The sequence below is a fragment of the Aplysia californica genome, unplaced genomic scaffold (genome assembly GCF_000002075.1).
Source record: "Aplysia californica isolate F4 #8 unplaced genomic scaffold, AplCal3.0 scaffold00271, whole genome shotgun sequence".
Lineage (NCBI taxonomy): Eukaryota > Metazoa > Mollusca > Gastropoda > Aplysiida > Aplysiidae > Aplysia > Aplysia californica.
This window is the reverse complement of record NW_004797541.1, coordinates 24,286-45,840: the sequence shown is the minus strand read 5'-3', so window position 1 is coordinate 45,840 and position 21,555 is coordinate 24,286. Positions and strand designations below refer to the sequence as shown.

At 37.9% G+C, this 21,555-nt stretch overlaps 1 protein-coding gene across 3 annotated transcripts in view; it reads right to left on the bottom strand.

The window, feature by feature from the left end:
* Positions 1-9,257: 9,257 nt before the first annotated feature.
* LOC101852028 (PHD finger protein 7) overlaps positions 9,258-21,555 on the bottom strand; it is a 32,345-nt gene continuing 20,047 nt past the window's right edge. The window contains exons 6-11 of one of the 3 annotated variants that reach the window (XM_013084083.2): positions 20,168-20,330; positions 19,750-19,856; positions 18,623-18,739; positions 17,775-17,896; positions 17,095-17,201; positions 9,258-10,565 (exon numbers count right to left, since the gene is read on the bottom strand). In XM_013084083.2, the coding sequence (XP_012939537.1) occupies positions 10,107-10,565; positions 17,095-17,201; positions 17,775-17,896; positions 18,623-18,739; positions 19,750-19,856; positions 20,168-20,330 (1,075 nt within the window). In that variant the 3' untranslated portion in view covers positions 9,258-10,106. Of the gene's footprint in view, positions 10,566-17,050; positions 17,202-17,774; positions 17,897-18,622; positions 18,740-19,749; positions 19,857-20,167; positions 20,331-21,555 lie in introns of all 3 variants that reach the window. The other 2 variants (XM_005101126.3, XM_013084084.2) reach the window with 2 other exon arrangements.

The following is a 21,555-nucleotide window of genomic DNA, read 5'->3' as shown; positions in this document are numbered from 1 at the left end:
CTGAAATGAAAAGAAGTGTAGTTTTTAAGCAATACTCCAGTTCCTGCCTTAATCAATACTAGGTATTTTAGTTTAGTCTTAGTAAGGTTTTACGGCGCTCACAACTGCCTAAGGTCATATGAGCGCCAAGGGGTGGATGTCAACAGAGAAGTCCAAACGAGGAATCAGGCTTACTCTGCTTACCTCTCTAGCCACAACAGCACAAAGTCTGGTTCTGTTTTATTATGAAGAATTATGCTTTTTTTGTGCATGACTTTACAACAAAATTTACAAATTCTTTGTTTACATGAAGGAATTTTAGACCCATTTCATAGTTCCTCCTGACGACTTTCCCCCTCTCCTTTTTTGTTTGCCCACTAGGGCTGGATTCTGCTCGGTTAATCGAAGGCTTGCAAAGCAGCGGACGGCTTGCGCTAGAGGCTTGCGAGCAGGCTTGTAATTTGATTTGCCTCCCGCTTGCTACCGGAGGGAACTTCCGGTGAGTTGTGACTCGCGGACAGTCCTGCTGTACTGTGTCGTGACGTCGCGAACTCTCATGGCTGTGGGCTCAGTATATATTACAGAAGATTCTCTGGTTATTTGCGTTGAGAGGCTTGCACCAAAAGTGCAAGATCGTTTTTTTTTCATAGTTCGGTTGTAAAAAACAAAAAGCTCTATTCAATGCACTTAAAAATCAATATTGGATCGGCTATTCTTACGATGTTAAGGCCTGTTTATTTTTAATGTGCACGAGCCAAGCGCTTCATCGTCGCACGCAAAAGACCTCAGTTCGATTACCGTATGGGGAGAAATGTTTACTGAGAACCTCCATCTTTCTGCTGGGGCGTTCCCTTTCAGCCCAGGTTGGCCCTGACATTGGGTTGAAGTAGGCCTAGCCCGTCTCCTAAATGTTCTGTATTATGTCACTGTGAGTGCAACACATCTACAAAATAGGTTACATACGATACAAAAGCCAGTCACAACGACCCCTGGAGTTTTCCATTTTAGGGTAATCTAAGTCAACTTATTCTTATTACTACCAGAAACCTAGGTCTCTATTACTACAATACCACACTCCCTCTCACTTATCCATTCGCTTAGCTGATCAACGGTAGGAAGTTAAAAATAACTTCGGCTCTCTACGCCTTGCAACAAAACAAGCCCAGCCTCTCCCTTCCTCCACGGTTCAAAGTTCACACAGCGAGCAGTACTGCTGTTTGAACACATCGAGCGGTCCTGCGATATGCCGCTCGCTCGGTGTATCGAGACAGTACAAGTCAGCAGGTCAGGTTTAGAGCTTGTCCTGGGACAATTCTCTAGGTCTAGCGCAAAGCAGTACTGTGTGAATTGTGGGGCTTGTGGCTGCGGACGGGATTTGAGACTTGAGGCTTGAGGAGTGTCCGCTGCTTTGCGCAGGCCTTCGATTAATCGAGTAAACTACAGCGCCACACGCCGCGCAGTGACTCTGTGGGCGGAATCTCTCACTCTCCCCCTCTCTCTTTTTCTGACGTAAGTGGCTTCGCCGATTGCAAGCAGGGTGGGGATGATGAGGGGGCCTGACAGGAGTGGCTTCGCGGATTGCTAGTTGCTGTGGACTTGAAGTTTAGACTAGACCAAGGAGGTTACAGTTTGCGCTAGACTCAACTTATCATGCTGGTGATTTGATTTGATGATTTGACCTAGTGATTTGAGGTTTGTGACTTGAACTAGGGGCTTGCGAGCACGAGCGGGTTTGCTACCGGGGTACAGCCGTATTGCCCACACTCACACTAGCTTACTGTTGTCAAAACACGCCACACAACATGCATTCCTAGTCTGAGGAGACACCCCTCCACCCTCCTCATTATCCAGATTTCTTTCCCACTTCCTGTGAGCAGCAGAATGATTGTGAGGGAGTGATTTTTGTTTTGCAGAATAAGTAAGGAGATGAGACACAGGGAAGTTGCCTAACTGTCCCAGTTTAGTTGGGAGCGACCCAATTTTAGCAAACTTTCTGTCTAAATAATGTGCAGCTATGATCTATCAATTCCAATAATTCCATGCTTTAGCTACAGCCTCCCTTGAATATTATTCTGTGCAGTCAAAGCATCCACCTGAGGTTGAAAATGGATTTTCAATTTCCAAAGGTTAGCAATATTAATAACAAAGCAGATAATAGGAGGCTCAGCATCTTGAAACAAGCTAACAAACAGTGAGAAAGGAGTACCTTCCCTTTTTTGTTCTTTTCATTGGCACTCTGCTGAACATGAAATTTACTTAATCTGTAAATGATGTTTTATGCACCCCGCATAATTTAGCAAAATTTAATCATTTTTTGCATAATTTCTGATTATTTTCCTTAAATTGTTAAAATTAAGAAAATCGCATAACTTCACATTTTTGGGGTAAGTTTGCATAATTTCATTTATTGTGTGCATAAAACTGCGGGGACAGCTTAATTAACACAAAGAAATTCTCTGGTCCCATGAAGTATGTGCCATCAGGGTTTTTTTTGTCTGTCAAGTGTTCAAGTCTAAGTAACACTACAGCTGATTGACTCATGTGTAGACAGAGCAGGTATGTGTCCAGGGTAGTGAGAAAGGAGTGTGATGAACATAAGGTCAGACAGAGCAAGGAAATGGCAAATAGACCGGCATATAAAGGACAAGCAGAAAGAATAGCAGCATAAGAAAAAAAAGTATCTACAAGCAGCATCGTACAGCCAATGCCAGTTAACTGCTACAATTCCTTAACTTGTTAGAAATTCGTTTGTAACTGGTCAAAACAAATTACTCTAATCAAGGTCTAGCAGGCCACACAGACAACCGATTCCCTTTCTGTATGACACATACATGGTCAACTTTAGTATAAGTAAGAGTTTCACAACCCTTGCAACACAACAAGGTCATATACGTTCCAAAGATTTAGAGGTGTTACCAGAGAGTAACAAACATAAAAAAAGTTGACAGGGATGATAGACGTTTGATAGGAAAGGAAGGGCAAACGGCACCAGAGCAACCGCCAACCATCCTCAGGGTCAACTTTCGGAGCAAGAGCAAAAAACAAACAACAAAAATATGTTTTAAGTCTTATTCATCTTTATGTAACTTCTTAGAATCACGGTACCAGCTTTGTAGAATTTTTACAAGAATTCACAAAATAAGAGCATGCAGTTATTAGACTAGCACAAAATCAGACTGCTTAACTGTAAACATTTCCAATCATGTGCAAAGACTATGTCCAAAACTTGCTTGCAAAACTTTGTGAATAAAATAAACAAATGTTATGAGTATGACCAATGAGCAACACTGTATACAATTATACAATAATAAAAACTTAGTCCTCAAGCTAACCATCACCAGGACAGAAAAGACAAGACGCTGGACTAAAAAAGAAAAGAAAAGAAAAGGTGACGAGCAAAAAGCACATGCAAAACCTGTCAAGGCAAGATCTTACACATCACCACAACAATAAAGCAGCCACAAAAATGTTTTTGAAATACAGGTTGATAGTCAGGTGTCAGTCTCCAATTTTGTGTCTTTTTTGGGAGGTGGGGAGGGGGGTGTTTTACGGCGCTTGCAACTGCATAAGGTCATATAAGCGCGCAGGACACACCAAACATTTTCAATTGGTAGGAAATTTTGGATTTTGCCCGGGTGGCGGCCGAAGCCTACTCTTATCGATTTTGGACCACCAAGGGATCCTTAACATGCGCAACTTGCACACCGGCCTCCGAGATTTTTCGCCCTTGTCTGAGAAGGCTAGGTGTAGATCTTTCCTACCAAAAGATCAGGGGAGTGGCGGAAAGACAGCAGTAAAAAGGAGCCAAGGAGTAGCAGTAGAAAGGCTGCAGAAAGAGTCAGGAGCCCAGAGGAGGGGCAAAGGAGGTGAAGGGGTATGGGAAGAAAGTGGAGACAAAAGCAGACGACAGAATATTGCAAGAGAGAGGGAAAGAAGGTGAAAGGAGACAATTTTAGAAAAGGTGAACATATTTCAGTCGCTACCCGGATTCGAACCCGGGACCTTTGAATGAGAGGCGAACACCTTAACCTCTAGGCCACGAGAGCCCCAAACTTTGTGTCTACACTGTTATTTTCCAGTAGAGATATATCACATCATGGTAGACATCTTTTACTGACAGCATGTGAAAAAGATACATATTCTCATATAGGTGCACGGCATACATAATATGATTAAGACATTCTCAGGACAAGTACACAGCACATCATTAAGATTCCCAGAATAAGTTAAATCATGTCTCAGAGAGAGGTTGGAAAAAGTTAGAAGTCTTTCTTTGTAATCATATATGTGCTAGTTTGTTTTCTTGTTTTGAATTAGGAGGCTTATGAAGTAAATGAGCGACGACAGCCATTTGAACCATTAACAGGAGAGGCAAAGGTGAACATATCTATCTGACAGCTGACAAAATACTGCTCATCATTACAAATGTAACTCTATAGTAAGCTAGTGTGACCTTTCTCTGCTGATTAGCCTGCACTTGCAGGTATGAAATCATTTGCCATTGGCGCAACTGTTTCATTTTATCAGAGAGGAAAGCCAAAGTCACCAGATGACAGTGTTAACATTTCCTGATTACTCCTATCACTGAAAAAAAACCAAGAGAATAGTGTAGAAAGTATTTTCAGGAGATAAAAATCTAAAAAAACAAAACAATTCAGGTGTTTTTATGTCCCCATTGACACAATCCAGGAAGCGATTAATATAATAAAAAAGAAAATTCAAATCAGCCATGACCTTTACTGTTTTGTGGTAATTTGCTGCTTTATTCCCGGTAACCTAATCTTGTTTCCAAGGGCTACAAATCATACAATCTTGGAGCAATGTTCTCTGAATACTTTCACAATGGCTTCACAAAATGCTTTAACTTTAAACCTCTTCACTGTTGCATTGACAAATGTACTAGCTTGTGTTCTGAAAAACTGATTTACCACCCTTTATTCCTACTGGTTTATACGGAAAGCTTTTGGGGATGTAATTACAAAACTTGTGTTGTTTATTCCTGAGTAGGGGAAAAGACATTCCAGTTTTGTTTATATTCTCTCTTGAATTAACATTTTATCATGTCGGTACAAAAGCAGATGGAAACATCCCAACAGCAAAGAAAACATCCTGACTCAAACGTCAAAGGCAATTCAATCTTAAATAGCAGTAAGAACGGTCCTCATTGGCAGAAATATTGTAATTAGTCAGATGACCTATGTGCACAAAAGAATAGAACATTTTCATAAAATTCAAACAAGGGTAATATATTCTTTCTGTTCATGAGATTCAGCAAGATGAAGGAGTAATTGCAAATTATCAAAATGAAACCACAGCTTCACTTACTGAACTGCTAGTAACTTTCAACAAAACAAAAAAGCAGTCCACATCAAAGCATTACACCGGCAAGCTGTTCAAATGTACTAAGCCCAGAGAACAAAATGTTTCAGGAGAGAGAAAAAACAAAACAAAACTCTTTCATTCTTTTAACGACTGCACTTACATTTTGTTTTTGTTTTTTAAATTCAACATTCTGGGCTCAGTACATGCGAACAGCTTGTTGATAAATTTGTAATAAGTATATTTTTGGAACTGTTAATGCCCATCTATTTCAGCACAAAATCTTGAGTGACATCATTTATTGATTTCAGTACCCAAAAGAACAAAGCTGGTAAAAATGCTTTTCCAATTTTTTTTCATAGAACTAAATCGCATAAGACGTTAGTCTCATTTTAATAATAGTAAATTATCATGCAGGTCCTTAAACAATAGAACACAACCCCTTCCATTAAAAAAAATTGGCAATTTAGAATACCCTCATGCCCACTAAGCTGAAATGCTTGTCTACCAGCAAAAAACGCTTCAAAAGTAAAAATCGGTAGCAAAAAGAAATCAACTAGAACAAGAACCACTCTCTATAGATTTACAAAATGATTTTATATCAATATCAGACAAAATATCAACGATTCAACAGCAAACTGTCTACGCTATCATTTTTCAGCATTGCTAATACCAAAACATATTTTACTTAATACTGTGTTCAAAGACCAATGAAGGGTGAATTATCAGGGCAAAATCTGATTCTTTTCCGCAGGATAAAAGTAGAAAAATAAAAAAAAGTAAGACTGAGAAGAAATAAATGGAGCAGACTACAAGAGAACCCCTACGAACCCCCCAGGACAAACAAAGCATTGAGAGCCATGTTGGTGAGTCTCTGTTGCCTGTGAGACCAACAACCAAGTTGTCAACATCTCCAAAAATCAACATGCTGAACCAGATGGCCTGCCCTGTTTCGACCAGACCCCTACACCAGACAGGAGGAGGTGCGAGATCTGTTGGATAGAATCTTCTCCCCTTACCCATAAAGTAAAGGGGCAAACACATAGGGAAAAGAAGTTGAGGTCCTCAAACACTCCAGACAACCGCTGACAGGTATTTAACACATTACACCCTAAGGGCCAGGACGGGAAGTCCATTCCTAGATCCTAAGCAAGGGCAAAGAACCCACCTCCCGTGAATACAAACGTTCAAACACATTTTAAAAATACTAAACAAATTCTAAAAATCCTGAAAAAATAAAAGTTAAAAAGAAAAATGAATGCAGTTTGAGAAAAATATAACTTTATGGATGCGCAAACTGTTGGAAATGTTCTAACTTTAGTTCAATCGGGATGTCCGACCCATCACTCTCATTCTAAGCCTCACGGTCGGGCCCTAGATCTAAATTCTACATCTGATCAATCTGAATCGCCCCAAACTCTTGCTACGTTTTCATCAAAATCTTATTCATCTGATTTATCATAGCTTGTTTTTGCTCAAATCCACCATTATTTCTTTTTTCAAACTCAATTGTGTTGCTTTTCAACAAGTTGAGACACCTTCAAAATGTCGGAAACGCAATCGCACTTCGATCGGCTCTAAAACTAAAACTACTGGCCCGCAAAATTTCGTTTCAGGATCAAACGGAAGAAGAAACATTTTGCAATAACTATGCAAATCAAAATCTCGGCCCCAGAGTTGACGAGACTTTGTTTCTAAAGACGCTAGGTCGGCACGGGCAGTTCCGTGCGAGTTAGGGTGGAGCGTGTTAGGGAATTCCTGGGCGAGTTAGGGTGTCATGTGTTAATCAAGCACAGAGGGAAAGAAAAGGCATCTGTAAATGATTGAAATCAAAACTTTTTACTTTGCCTCCCCGTCCCCGCAAAAAGAGATTATTTACTACCAACAATGCTCCCAAAGTAACTATTACCTAAAAATTATACCAAATAACAGAAAATGAATGATGCCACTGCACTATGAAGAAAATTGCTCCCCCCCCCCAGAAAAATACACAGACAAGAAAGTCAGGTACTGTACTCATAATCTTACTCATGCAGCCCCCAAACACCAAGTTTCTTACTGATAGGAAACAATAAATAAGAGCCTCGCTGTAGATGAAGCCTTTGTAAATAGACCATAAAGCAACAAAATAGACAATTTTGAGTTACATCCAGTTATGTCATCTGTGTACCACATGAAGAAGAATTATGAACTCAAACATGCAAGTAATTTTGCTTTAAAGTTGCCCAACTACAACAAAAAGATCTCTTTTGCATTCACTTACGTGCGCTCTTTTATGTACCACAGACTCTATCAACACTCTCCACGAGAAAAGCACCATTCAGGTAAACATTAATTTTTACGTTACAAACTGCACACGAAATGAGAAACACAATTCAAAATTTTTGTCTTCTCAGCAGTGAAAAAAAAATTTCCCCAAAAATGAAGGTGCCTCAACAAAAATGGTAAATTAATGGCCAGTGTATCAATAATAAAACAGATATGAATATGAATGACTTACAAACAGCATCTATTACAAATAGCAGTTGTAAAGTCTGTATCTCAGTCCTGCTTAAATACTTTTTGCTTCACCATATAACACAGGGCGCACTGGCAGTGGAATTTTAGTTGTCGCGGGGCCTTATCACGTCGGGGTCACGGGGGTCAGCTCCCTGTCGGGGCCGACTTAATATTTGGTACTTTTCAACGTACAATTTAAGGTGTATCCATGTATTTATGGTAATTCTCATTTAGTGCACCCACAGCATGCATTTCTGCTCTTGAGACTCAAAAAAGAACGGACGTTGTAACTTGTCTGGTTATTTCGTTAGACGCGCTGGAGTCAGCAATGCTAAATTGTAAATTTTTTTTGGACTACCGTGAATGAAAGAAAATCAATATAAAAAAAGGCCTCGTCAAAATCTGTCGAACTTTTGGAACATGAACGACAAAGCATTGGTGCAGATACTCAAAAAAGATGGTATCTGCGCATATAATAGAAAGCTGTAATTTTGCAACTTTATCCATCGGGCACACAATTCGTTTTGAAGTAATTCCTCCAAATACAACTTTATGTGTCTAATATAATCGTGAATATTCACATATTTTCTCGAAAGTTAATAAAAGTCACCATGAAGTTTCTCTATGAAAAGTACAAATCGATTTTAGTACTAGAATACATCTTCAATGTAGATCTAATACACGAACAGCATCTGTTACACTCCAGAAATTCCTTACTTTTCTTAAAACGCCAAGTCTAGGTTTTGTAAGTTGACTGAATAATAGGGAGGACTTCTCGTAATTGGGTTATAAGAATAATTTCTAGCTTCCCAGGGACACTGAATCAGCACCAGACTTTTCCAGCTTTATTTTTTCGTTTCTATGACCATTTGCAATAACTGACAATGTGACTGGTTTCTTTACATTCATAACTGTGTCCGCGCATATTTCCAACACAAAAACTAAGAATGAATGTGTTAGCTGTTATTATTTTTATTCCATACAAGAAGTTTTCTCTACCCATGTATTTACACGGTTTTGTGGGTTTTTAATCGCTTAGATTCTATATTATATGTTTTTAGTTGTATACAGGCTGCCACAGACACAGCATGATTCATGAACAAACGCAGAGTAACTTTCTCTCGTTTAATAGTAAAATAAGAGCTAACGCTGATCGTCTTTAGTTAAAAAATACAGATGTCTTCTCTAATAACTTGACTATTTCTACTCGCGCAGATTTAAGATTTCTCATAATAAAAGACATGATATTCGTAGTCAGTTTAACACAGATTTTGGAGAGATCTGTCGTGCCTTTTTTAAATTGACAATCATTTATTCATAAGTTTGTAACTAAAATAGGACAAATTGGGTACTCTACAGATACTTGTCTAGAACAAAAACTAAGGCACAGAAATTAACCATTCTAACGCAGAATAAATCTCAAGACATTGAGCTTTTAGTACATCCGCGTAATGGTTTGCTATGTGGGATGGGGAAGAAGTTATATCGTTTTAAACATAGTAAAAAAATGCGAACTTCCTAACCGACACCGGCAAATTCGTTTCAGGACTCATTAACCTCGTGACCCCGAGCCGGGGAGCTCCGTGGGCTGCTGAGTCACGCGAACTAAAAGTAACAGAATCGGGCGAAAAGTGACGCCGTGAACATCGTCTTATATAATCTGACAGACAGTGACAACACACTTCAATGAACACTGTACTATCATAGTAGCGTAAATTTTATCCAAAAGAATTTGTAACAAATAAACCTTTTCAAAATAAACATATTATAATAAACAATTTGCCCTATTGTCATTAAACATACAAAATGATCTGCATCGTTCTTATTCATGTGTACACAGGAAATAACTGAAACAACTCTATAGACAATGGTTTTAAAATCGACTTTTAAATTAAATGATTGAAGGCTCCCAGTTATAAAACATGCACACTTGTACAAATCACAAGCAGAGTGTGAATAAACCTCGACTCCCAACCTGGTTTGCATATAAGTTATCAAACAAACAGAAAATGCACAAGATAAATTGTTTCCAATATCAAATTTCAAAAGCCAGAAAGATCTGTTCTCAGCAAAAGCATCAGCTTTCCAGTTCTTAGAATGTGAATTACTAGGTACAATTCTCAGTCTTTATCCTTTTTGTTATTCCAAACCACAGTACAATATGCACAATCAATGGATCTTTATAAAACAATTAAGTCAACCTCTATTTGTGGCGACATGTTTGAATGTGGAATCATACAAAAAGAACGAGTCATTTAAATACACATTTTTCCTTGAAGCAATCAATCCCACAGATGTGCAAGGACATATCAAGAAACTGGCTCCAGCTCCGGCCCAAAGAGCATGATGTTTTCCTTATCTGATTCCTTGTCCAAACCATCACCAAAAAATGTCCCCCTTAAATTACAAACATACCGAATTTCCAATATATTTGAACAGTCCCTTGGCACAGATTGAAGTTTGGTAAATCTCTTAACAGTGTGTACACCAGCTGATTTCTTGGCACTTTGACACATAGGGTCATCTTCCCCTCTCTGAAAATCATCACTGCCTCCGACACACTGAACACACTGCCCAAGAGTGTCCAGTTGTAGCTGGCTGACATTGATTTTTCCATTGGTTAAAGGAAGTTCTTGGTCAATCTTTGTACACTGCAACACACACCGATTTATCATGCTCTCCCAATTTAGGTTCACACGAGCTAATAGTAGTATATCCTTGACTGACGACGTCTCAAAGACCTCAGGCGCTCTGTAACCTCTGTCAAACTGAAAAAAGTAAACAACATTGACATGAATATAAAAAGAAAATCTTTACTCTAGACAGCACTTTCCTCAGCTAAATATGACAGATTCACATTCCTGAGTCATAAATCAAAAGAGTTAACTATACCAAGCTTACAAAGAAATTCCTACAGAATTTCACTGAAGATAACTAGGTTGTTACTAAAGGGTTGACAAGTTCATTTTAGATACATATAGGGAAAATCATATGAGATGATTTTTTTTTTACTTTAAAAATGCCAGACTTCCTCAACAGTAACATCAACAGAGATCAATCATCAACACTAGTAATACAGTATCTTTTGCCAATTCCAAGTGATACATGACCATTCTAACCACGCCACTTTTACATGTGTGGGTCATCATGGTTGAATCAGGCCCTCATCAAGTCATCAACGGAAAGGGGAAATCAGTATATCTATGACTGTCGAGCAATTTTTATCAATTTTTTTTAAAATCCTGAAACCTGCTTGATCTAATAAACACATTTTAGGGAGAATTTTACTGAAAAATATTGTCTAAAGTTAAAACCAAAAGTATGGTATTTTGTTGAACGAGTACAAGTATTAAATAGTCACCACGACTTTGGTAACTATTTTCTCCCTAATTTCACCTATAAAATTAGGTGATCCCAAAAGGCCTCTCATGGTCTAGAGGTATAGTGTTCACCTCTCATTCAACAAGTTTAAAACCTGACAGCAACGGAAAATTTTCTTCTCTAGAATTTTCCCCTCTCACCTTATTTCTTGTTCACTATACATGTTCTATCATCTGTTTTCATCTCCTCTTCCAATCCTCCCCCTGGCCTCCTCTCTCCTTTCCTCTAGACTCTTTTAACATGTACTGCCTCTCCTGGTTCCTTCTTAAGCCCTGGTTACACAGAACTATAAATTGTACAAAAACTGGACGATCTATTGATCAAGAGACAAATCGTAACGTGTAACCACAAAGTTGTACAAAGTTTGGACGATTAGACAATGGCTTGGAGACTCCGTCGAGAAATCAAGCGCAGCTTGATATTTTCCGCGCGATCACGGTCAGATTTGGGGGAAACGTGCTGCGACGTAGAATCACTTTATAATTTGCCGCCGCGCAGGATTAAACTTAGGGCTCAAATTTTTTAATATAATTATCGCAGGTAAAAACTGATTTCATATTCGGAATCAGCATCTTAACATAAGCAAATTTGCTCTCGGAGAACCTGATTTGATGCACAATTATGTAAATTTTAGCAATTTTATTATTTAGTTAATGGTAAATGCTGTATTTCAGCCACCCATGATCTAAGGGTAGGTAAGATCAAACACCTAGCCTTCTCGGATAAAGGGAAAAAATCTCAGAGGTCCTGTGTGCAAGTTGCGAACGTAAAAAATCATTTGATAGTCCTTAAATCTATAAGAATAATTTCGGCTGCCAACTGCGCAAAATTCAAAATTAATTCCTACCAAAACTGAAAATATTCCAGTCAGTATAAAAACCATACAGAGTACTTCTGAAATTAAAAAGCGGTTGTCTGAAGGCAAGTAGGAAAAACCGTCACATACATAAAAATCAGTTGCATTGCAGGTTGAGGAACCAGCAGTCGACTACCCCTACTATCTAGTACAGCAATGCAAAGAAATAAATCAGATAAACGTAGTTTTTTTTCACCAAGTTCACATGTTTTAATTTGATAGCCATAATTCTAAATGCCAAAAAATTGATGAAAGCCTGATTCCACCAAACTGCAACATATCTATCAATAAGAACTGAGGTAAATATAAGTCTGCACATTTAACAGCAAGTTCTTCTGTTGAAGGAGGATGCTTTTTCACACCAATTGAAATGCTGAGGAAAACAAGGTATAGCAAAATGTCAGCCTCTACTAACATGAAAATGGAGTAATAGATAGATAGATAGATAGATAGATAGATAGATAGATAGATAGATAGATAGATAGATAGATAGATAGATAGATAGATAGATAGAGATGGATGGATGGATGGATGGATGGATGGATGGATGGATGGATGGATGGATGGATGGATGGATAAATAGATAGATCAGATATACAGTCAAACCTGTGTAAAACGGCCACCAGTTGTCAAGGAGAAAACTAAAACTGGCCGTATAACACAGGTGGCCGTCTTAGGCAGGACTGATCAAAATTAAGAAAGTTAATCATTTTCTTCTGAGGTCCAAGCCGCGACTGATCTCAGGCTTTAGACTGCCGTAAGGCTGATTCAAAAGGGTCTTTGTTTTCTTTTTTTTTTAAAGTGAGAGGGCAGTGTAAGAACGGCTTTTTTTTGTGTTGTTGCTTTGTTTTTAGGTTAGCTTTCTTTTCGTTGCCGATTTTGAGCGAGCTTAAAATAAACTAAATATAATGTATGAGACGATGTAGACCGAGTGCCATGGTAAAACAAACACACGGGTCACCACCACTTGGAGAACGAGCGACGCTTCTGTCGCAAGTTCACACCAACGTCCATTGTTACTTTGTTTCAGATTAGGTAAACAAAACAGTGACCAGCCACCTCACACTAACATACCATTTGTGACGGATCACGCTTCCCTCACCAGCAGTTGAAAATGTATTGTTAGGCCTACCCATTGGTCAACTTGGGTAAACATTCATTGGAGGGACTAATAATTATGACAGGTGAATGAATTTTGATGCCCGTCCACAGCTTGCAGGGCCGATTCAAAATTTATGACAAAGCATCGGGCAATGAGTGACCACGCCTGGCCGCCTGAGGCAGGTAAATTTGACAGTGGGTTGATAAAATAAGGTGGCCGCAGCCACATCGGACAGGTGAGCGGACCGTTTTACACAGTTAAATTATATAGAAAAAACGCAAGGGGGGGAAATGAAAAGTGGCCATTTGTACAGGTGGCCCTCATGGCAGGTTCGACTGTATATATAAATACTGGGTGTCCAAAAAGTCACACATCATCCTAAAATTCTGTTTTTTCTCTCTGTCCATGCTGTCTTGAGGAATTGAGACATGCAACTACAATTGAGTGTCACAACATCCATCCTGATACCAAAGAAAAGTTCAAAACAGCTTTATGCGGAGAGTAGAGAGTTGTACTAATAAAAATGGTGCTCAATTTGAGCATCTGTAACAATAAGAGTGTTTCACGATGGTGCGCGACAACAATTAGCGTGCTTAAGGATGGTGCATGACTTTTTGGACACCCTGTAAGTATATATATATAATTTGTTAATGTCACTAAAAATGTATCCGTTCAGCAGATATATTTTGCAACTACAACCATGAGTAAAGATGTCCAAACAGTTTTAAAAGAAATTTTTCCTTCCATAACTTTAAAATGTTATTGACTGATCACCCACAAAGCATCTTAATGTTAGATAATATAAGAATAGGCTTATTTTAATAATATGTCAGTCAGCATTAACTAATTCCAAACATCACTAAAAGAAAGGGGGAAGGGGGAATTCCTAAATGGTTGTGGGTCTTATAGTGATAACAGTGACATCTGCTCATCCTATGTACTCTATAGAAAAGATCGGAACACCACTTCAAGTTGGGTGTCATTAGTTTCAACCATGCCTGTTATGAAACTTAATTGTCATGATAGCTGTTGTCCTAATTCTCAAAAGTGGATGCCAAATAACATGCATATCATCATTGTCATTCCACAACCATCCAAATCAATTACTGGAGGCTTCCCAACAAAACTGTCATTCAAATAAAGACAAGGTGCATTTTGCAAAAGTTTCATTTAGCTGCATCATTCCCTTTCTAGTTGTTAACTGAAAAATACTCAAGTACTAAAATCATATTTAAGATTTGGGTGATCTCTTTTTTTTAATCTCCTCAAAATGTCAACAACAAAAATGATTAGGGCACTTGTGGAATGACCCTCCTGATGATAAATCTTTACTTCTCACACACAGGTACAATACCAGCTAACCATTTGCTTCCCGCCTTATGATACTAGTGATTTGCCAACATGCCTGCCCAGAAAAACAGCCCTTTGTTATAAAGTCGGCAAAGCTCACAAAACAATTTATAGAATAATTTTTTCTTCAGTTGTGACTTCAATCACTGCCAAACTGATATGCCCACAACTTATGATACTGAAGGAAGCAAAGAGTTAAAAAATTTAGGGGGGGGGGGGAGAGTGTTAATCAATTAATTTTTAACAAAAATTACATCATGCGAAAATGAGTCACTCAACTTTATCATTTTCATTCCCTTCAAACAGAACTAAGAAACGAAAAAGAGGGTAAAAAAAAAACCCAAACAACTATACAGAGGCCAGAAATAGAAATAGATAGATGATGAACTAGAGACAAGTATCATTCAACATGGGAGGAAGCAAATATAAGCGTACGTACAGTAGCATAGCATCTAAAAATAATAAAACTAATCCACAGTAACCAGAAAAGGTTTAGTCATGAAATTTGTAATATGTAACTATATCCCCATTTTCACCAGGGATTTAAAATGTATGTGAACGGATCATAAATTAATTTACTCCCGCCCAGCTTTTCAGCCATAATTCTGGATACTGTTATCGAAAGGAGTTAGTAGGGATCAATATTTTGTACTGATGGCCATCGAAGCAGTGAACTCTGTCTCACAAGCACACACAAAAGTTGTTAATGATGAAAATCAGAAAAGGACCCTTAACGGGAGGAGCTACCCTTGAGGACCATTTTCTATGTCTGTTGCCCAAGATCAAATCTAAGTACACATATAAGTTAGGCATAGTAAAATCTCTTGATGCGCCATTTTTTTTTTTGGCACAGCAACATCGGTTGCTATGGAAACGGCCGCCATCTTGAAAATAAACAATGAATTTCAAATCCCTAAGGCTTTCTTATTTACCAACCAAATTTGACCAAATGTGGTGAGAGTATACCTGAATCAGACCCTATCAAAGTAACAGCAAGCTTATTTCAATATGTGCAAAAGAAAAAAATATATGAGAATTTTCCCAAAGTATAAAACAATTTTTTTTAAATTTAGGTTGCGTAATCGCTTGCCAATGGAAAAGTGTTATTGTTTTCGCAAATATCTCTCTGTTACATTGATGGCAGCCTTGCCATCTATGTTTCCTGAAAGTTTCATGTCAAAATGATGAAAACTAAGGAAGGAGTAGGGGAAAAACGGCAAAAAAATTACATTTTGCGAAAACTGACTATTATTGTGAAAATTCACTATATTAACCCATCGTCATGTTTTTAAAGGCAATTTACGTGAAGAATAAACACTTTCTCAAATGTATCCATGCTATTTTTGGACAAAAAACTGGTTGATCTTGAAAAATCAGCCAACAGAAAATTTACACAGCCTGACCCAAAATCTGAAAAATCAAGGGTCGCTCCTCCCCTTAAAGCCCATATTGTCAGAAAAGGAAGAGCCACTGGCCACATCAATCTGAAATCGTGTAGCGGTTAAATCAAACTGTTAGAGAATTCCTCTCTGATTGATTGTAAATGGCTGGGTTTTTTAAATGCCACAAATTTAAAGTTGGTTCCTTCCTTTTTATTTATACAGGTAGCATTTTTTTTTTTGCGACTAACACTAATGGAGTAAACAAGATTCACTTCCATTCAAAATGATTTAGATAAAAATGAGATAAATATTAAGAACAGCTGACCTAACTCTTAGCCCCAAAAATATTCTCTGGACTTGATGCATTCCCAAAGGTGTAATAAGTCTCTTTAGTTCAACATAAGCCAGTTTATTTCCTACAACAGCTGGGTTCATCACACAATAAAATCAAAACAATAAATTGAAAGAAATATCATTTGCAATCTGCTCTCTTTTCTAATCTCCAAATTAATATGGTTTGGTAGTAAAGAAGTAAAGAATCAACTAAGAAGGTTCCCTGCGCTCTGTCTATAAGCTCATCAATAAACATATTTATTTAGCAGTCCATCATACATATTGATCTAAGAAAGACATCATCTTTTCTATTTTGAAAAGCAGTCTATGAATTATATCATGTACCCAGTCAAAATGAGATATAAACTGCAAAACTGCACCCCTAACCCTTTCACTGTTAGGTCTGTTCTAAGATACATCAAAGTGCACACTACATTCTTCGCCCAACCAGTGATGGGCAAAGTTACCATGAAAAGGTATATATATTTTTGTAATTAATGACACATACATTTCTCTAGGACTCCAGGATAACAATTTCACAAACATCAGAATTTCACTATTTTAACTGTCGCAGCAACTAAAAACCCATTTTGCTTGGCTGCAAAACACATATTGACAGTCAGGTGCAAGACAATTGGAAGTTCTTTATAGCATAGAATACAGCATACAAGGGTCAAGTGCCTGATGATGCAAATGGAAACCAGAGAATTGCAATTATTAAAAACCATTGCCAATTTTTGAACAAGCATAATCAGGAAGCTGAGCCAAAGGACTGGATGACAGTCATGCAGGAAGACACTACAGTGAAATGAGTAGTAGTAGTAGTGGTGATGAAGAAAAAGTTCTCACTTTAGAGCTGACAGAAGGGGTTGTTGCCCTGATCTCAAGCGCACCTGTGAGTTTAGAGCCCTGCTGTCACGCTTGCGCACCCTCTGTACAGCGCTCTTCTTAACCACTTTGGAAATCGATTTGACTCCTTCTGAGCGACGTTTTTTCTCAGCTACAACGATGTAAGGAAACAAAATTTTAAAAATACATTCAACATACAGGGGTTATCATATACCATGCGTTAGTCACATTAATCATAACATAATTCAATTTTTAAAAATCTTTTGAGAAAAGCAATATAATTTACCATTAGCGTAGTTCAGGAAAGAAAGAATAAGACAAACAGATACCACTGATATCAGAAGAACTAGTGAGAAGAGAGCTAGTCATCTTTCCTTCCAAAGAATATCTTCATATAGAAAAACAATTGTAACAGAAATCCATGTACACATCGTAAAAGCCATTTGGGTATTCTGTGAATTTCAAATACATGCAAATACTTATTTGGTTTTCACTTTATCTGTAACAGAAATGGAATATATATATATATGCAATTGAGTGCATTTCCAACACAAACTATTGTAAGTATAATAACAAACTGCTTTGAACATAGAGCAAAGCACAGCCATTGTAGCACAGATTGCTGCAACTGTTGCTGACACTAGTGTAGTGTAAGAGTAAGGATTTCCCACATGAAAAAAACCCATTACAGTATAAAGAGACTACAACAACAGCAGGTCCTCACATTCTTCCAAAATCTCTGAGCAAGGCGGACACACAAGGTTCTTGTACTTCCTCACCAAAGCCCCACAGGCTTTGTGGGAACCAAATGACCCACAGTTCTGACATAGGGAAAGCATGTATTGACTGAAACAAAAATAAGTTCAAACTGTAAGACATTCAAAGCATGCATAAATGTACTGTTTGAACATTGAACAAATGTTTCTTCTAACAAGCACTTACATCATGTTTCAGAACTGGAGGACAATAAAAAAGAAACAAAATCATTTAAATACTAGCATTCCACATCTTCCTAAAAAAAATAGAAACAATTTTTTTTTTCGTGGCATTTAATTGTCGTAGGATCTCACAATAGGGTCTTTCAAGAATATCAAGTCTTTGCAGGCTCCACCAGATTTTGTCATGAAAATGGCTTATCATATCATCATAATCTTTACTTTAAAAAACACCCCATCATCTTGGGGGGGAAAAAAATGGATTCATGGGGGAACAGGGCTGTTTCAGGGTTTAAAAAACCATGTGGGGGTTTCCCCACATTTTTTTTTTTGAAGGCACGAAATAAAAAGACTTGTCCAGTAATGAAAAGTACTAATTAGTTGAAGAGAAGACTGGTGCAATTCAATTGTGTACGTTCGTAATCGCTCAACCTCAAGCTACAGAAGACATTTTCCAAAGAGCCAAAATAGGTGGCTTTGGCAAAATAAAGGCTAAAGAGTTTGAAAAGTACTGTATTTTACTTTATTATGAAATTTTGTTTAATTTTAGAAGTTTAACAAAATTCAAGGAAAATACACAGGGCAGGTCATTTTAAAAACATAAAACATTTTTAATGACATGTGAACAAATTCTAACCCGACACTTTCACTGTGCTGCCTGCCTCTGGGGCAAAGGCAAGATTCAGCATCACAAGTGTCATGCCTCTCCAAAAGTTCTTGGAAGGCATTTGGCTCCTTTTCCCACGATGCATCTCTGAAAAATTACAAGAGATATTGTTATTCTCTATAGTAACACGTCAAATCACTGAATACTAATAACAGCCATACTATTTCAGCTGAGTTCCTAACGACTCGAGTTTCATTTTCTTTATTGTCACTTAATCTTCACTGTATCTCACACCAACAAGCCACTTTTGTTTATATAATGAATTGCATTAACATAAGCCATTTTCAAAAGATGAAGACAACCGGAGTGTCAATGTTCTGCCATCCAATAAAATAAAGCAAAATGGAAAATTTGTACGACAGCAGGGTTCATCATCAAGAAATTGACAATTCCTACCTCATGAATACAATGTCACGAGGTAAAAAAAATATTCACTTCTGGAGAGAGACCTTTATCACAAGCAGAAACTCACAAGATGGAACTTCTGTCTTAGCAGATTTCAAAAGTAAAAGAGAAGTTTGTCTTATGATGGATGACATTCATTGACAGAAATACAACATTGGGCATTGCTCTCTCACAAAAATTACATAGACCAAAATTCTACAGGAAAAAATGATTTCCTTTACCTCCCTCAACTAGTTTTTAGATGGACTAGCCCTTAACTAAACCCTGAGAATATTATACACTGGTAAGAGGGTGCATGGAATGTTATTTGGAATATTCTTGTTTTTAAAAAAACTTGAAAGTATTAGGAGTGGTGTTAACTCTTTATCTCTGAGGGGGGGGGGGAACCCCCTATGACGGGGCCCTTTTTTGGTCACTAAATCTAAAAAAGATAAAAATATCAATAAATTAGCCGCTGGGAGCAGCTTGCCGGAGATAAAGAGTTAATGAACATTCTGGATCAAGCAAAACATTTTTTTCACTTTTCTTTTACTCTTGTTTCTATCCCAGCTAGCTAATTCAGCTATACAAAACATGACAACCCTGAAACAGACAATTGAAAAAACAACAACAACTAAAGATAACTGAAACCTGAACAGACCATCACCTGAAGTGCAATACAGAAAGCTAGCTGAAAGATAGTGTAGACTTACTGATCAGGAATGTAGATGCCAAATTTCATCATCTCTGCTTGAAACTCTTTAACAGCATTGCACATTGGGCATTTGAAAAAATGCATTCCCGCTGACAAAGCATATTGCTGCAGAAGAAAATGTTGACCAGACATTATTTGCTTCAAATCAAATGAAGCAAACATCAAACTACATTGCAATCTTTGTGAAGCTCAACCCCAAAGAAATCAATATTTTATTATTAAGAATAAATGTGAGGTAGGAACCATCTCTAGACATACAAAGAGAAAAGTAAAAGTAGTCTAAGACAGTAAACTGAGACAAAAAGAAGCCATTTCTTATGAAGAAAATAGACCCATCTTTAAATGCAAAACTCATCTTCACAATACCCCTTCCCATATAACACAAAATCAACCTGAACAAGCACCCCTTTATTTACCTGTATGCACCGTCGATGAAACGATGCAGCTTTACAGCAAGGCGACGAGAGAGTATCAGGTGCTTGCAAAGTTGATAAGGCACCTAGACAAATTATACAGCTTTTTTTGCCACTCTTTCTCACAGCAAAGTTCTGTTGTTCTATATGATCACCGCAGTAGGATCTGCAAGAACAGTGACAATGTCTCAGCTAAGTGAACCTTCAGACACACCACCAGAAAACAGGCCTGCAATTGCGTATCTGCTTCTGGCAAGTAAATCTAGTGGAGGAGCAAGAAAAGAAACTGACCTTTAACACCTTGAGCAAGACACAGCAGGGCTGCCCATCCATCAGCATATGTTTTAGTAATTAACAAAAAATAATTAGTAACCTCGCTTAAAAATTCAAAATATATATAAGGACGTTCTCTTTCCCTGGGATGTCAAGGTGTCAGCGGGCTCCTCATTGTTGAGTAAAGAAAAGACGAAGAAGAAAAAAAAAGGGGGGGGGGTGTAGTTACGAGGCCATGAGCAGGAACCTTTCAAATATCAAAGATACAAATGGAACAACAGAATGTGTCAAAAGCTCTTGACCCTGATTGTGCATAACTACTCACCATGCTATGCAACGCAGTTGATTGTTTGTAATTTCAAACTTGATCTGCTTTTTAATATTATTATCTCACTTGCCTAGGCCGAAACCCACAACAAAAAGGTGCAGAAACTTTTTGACACCTTGTCAAAATAATGTTCATCCTATTCCTGCCATTTATTTTTTATTTATTTATTTTTTATAGTAGAGGGTCTTACGGCGCTCGCAACTGCATAAGGTCATACAAGCGTCATTTCCTTTTTCTATCGACAAAATGACTACACAAGCTCTGTGCACAGAGAATGTTGACTCTTTCATTGTCAGGGGCATGTGCTCCTACTGTCAGCACTGATTTTCAGCAGAGTCCGTTACCCAGGACAGTCTTAGTGTTAATGGACACACAGTCTAAATCTAGCCCACTCATGACATATTTTGGACCCCAGGTCTTTGACCATGTCACTTTTCTCACTTCTCTCATTCCCAGTTTCTCCAATCCTACTAACAATTTTGAATAACTTGGAAGTCAAAAAGAGAATTTTTTTGCCTAGATCTGTGTTTATCAATTGCTTGCACGCCTTGTTGTAAAGTAATTAATACTACTACTAGCAAATTTGATATCGATATGCACATCTTTTATTCCCGAATACAAATCCACGCAGTGATGGTGGCTAAAACTTTGTACAGAAGAATCAGTCCGGAAACAAGTGTGCAGTATATGTATCGTCATACAGGTAACCAGGAGCGGCAAATTTGCCCACTTCCATGACGTTCATGGTGCAGCACAAAACAAAAAATTACACATTTTTAAGGCAAAGAGG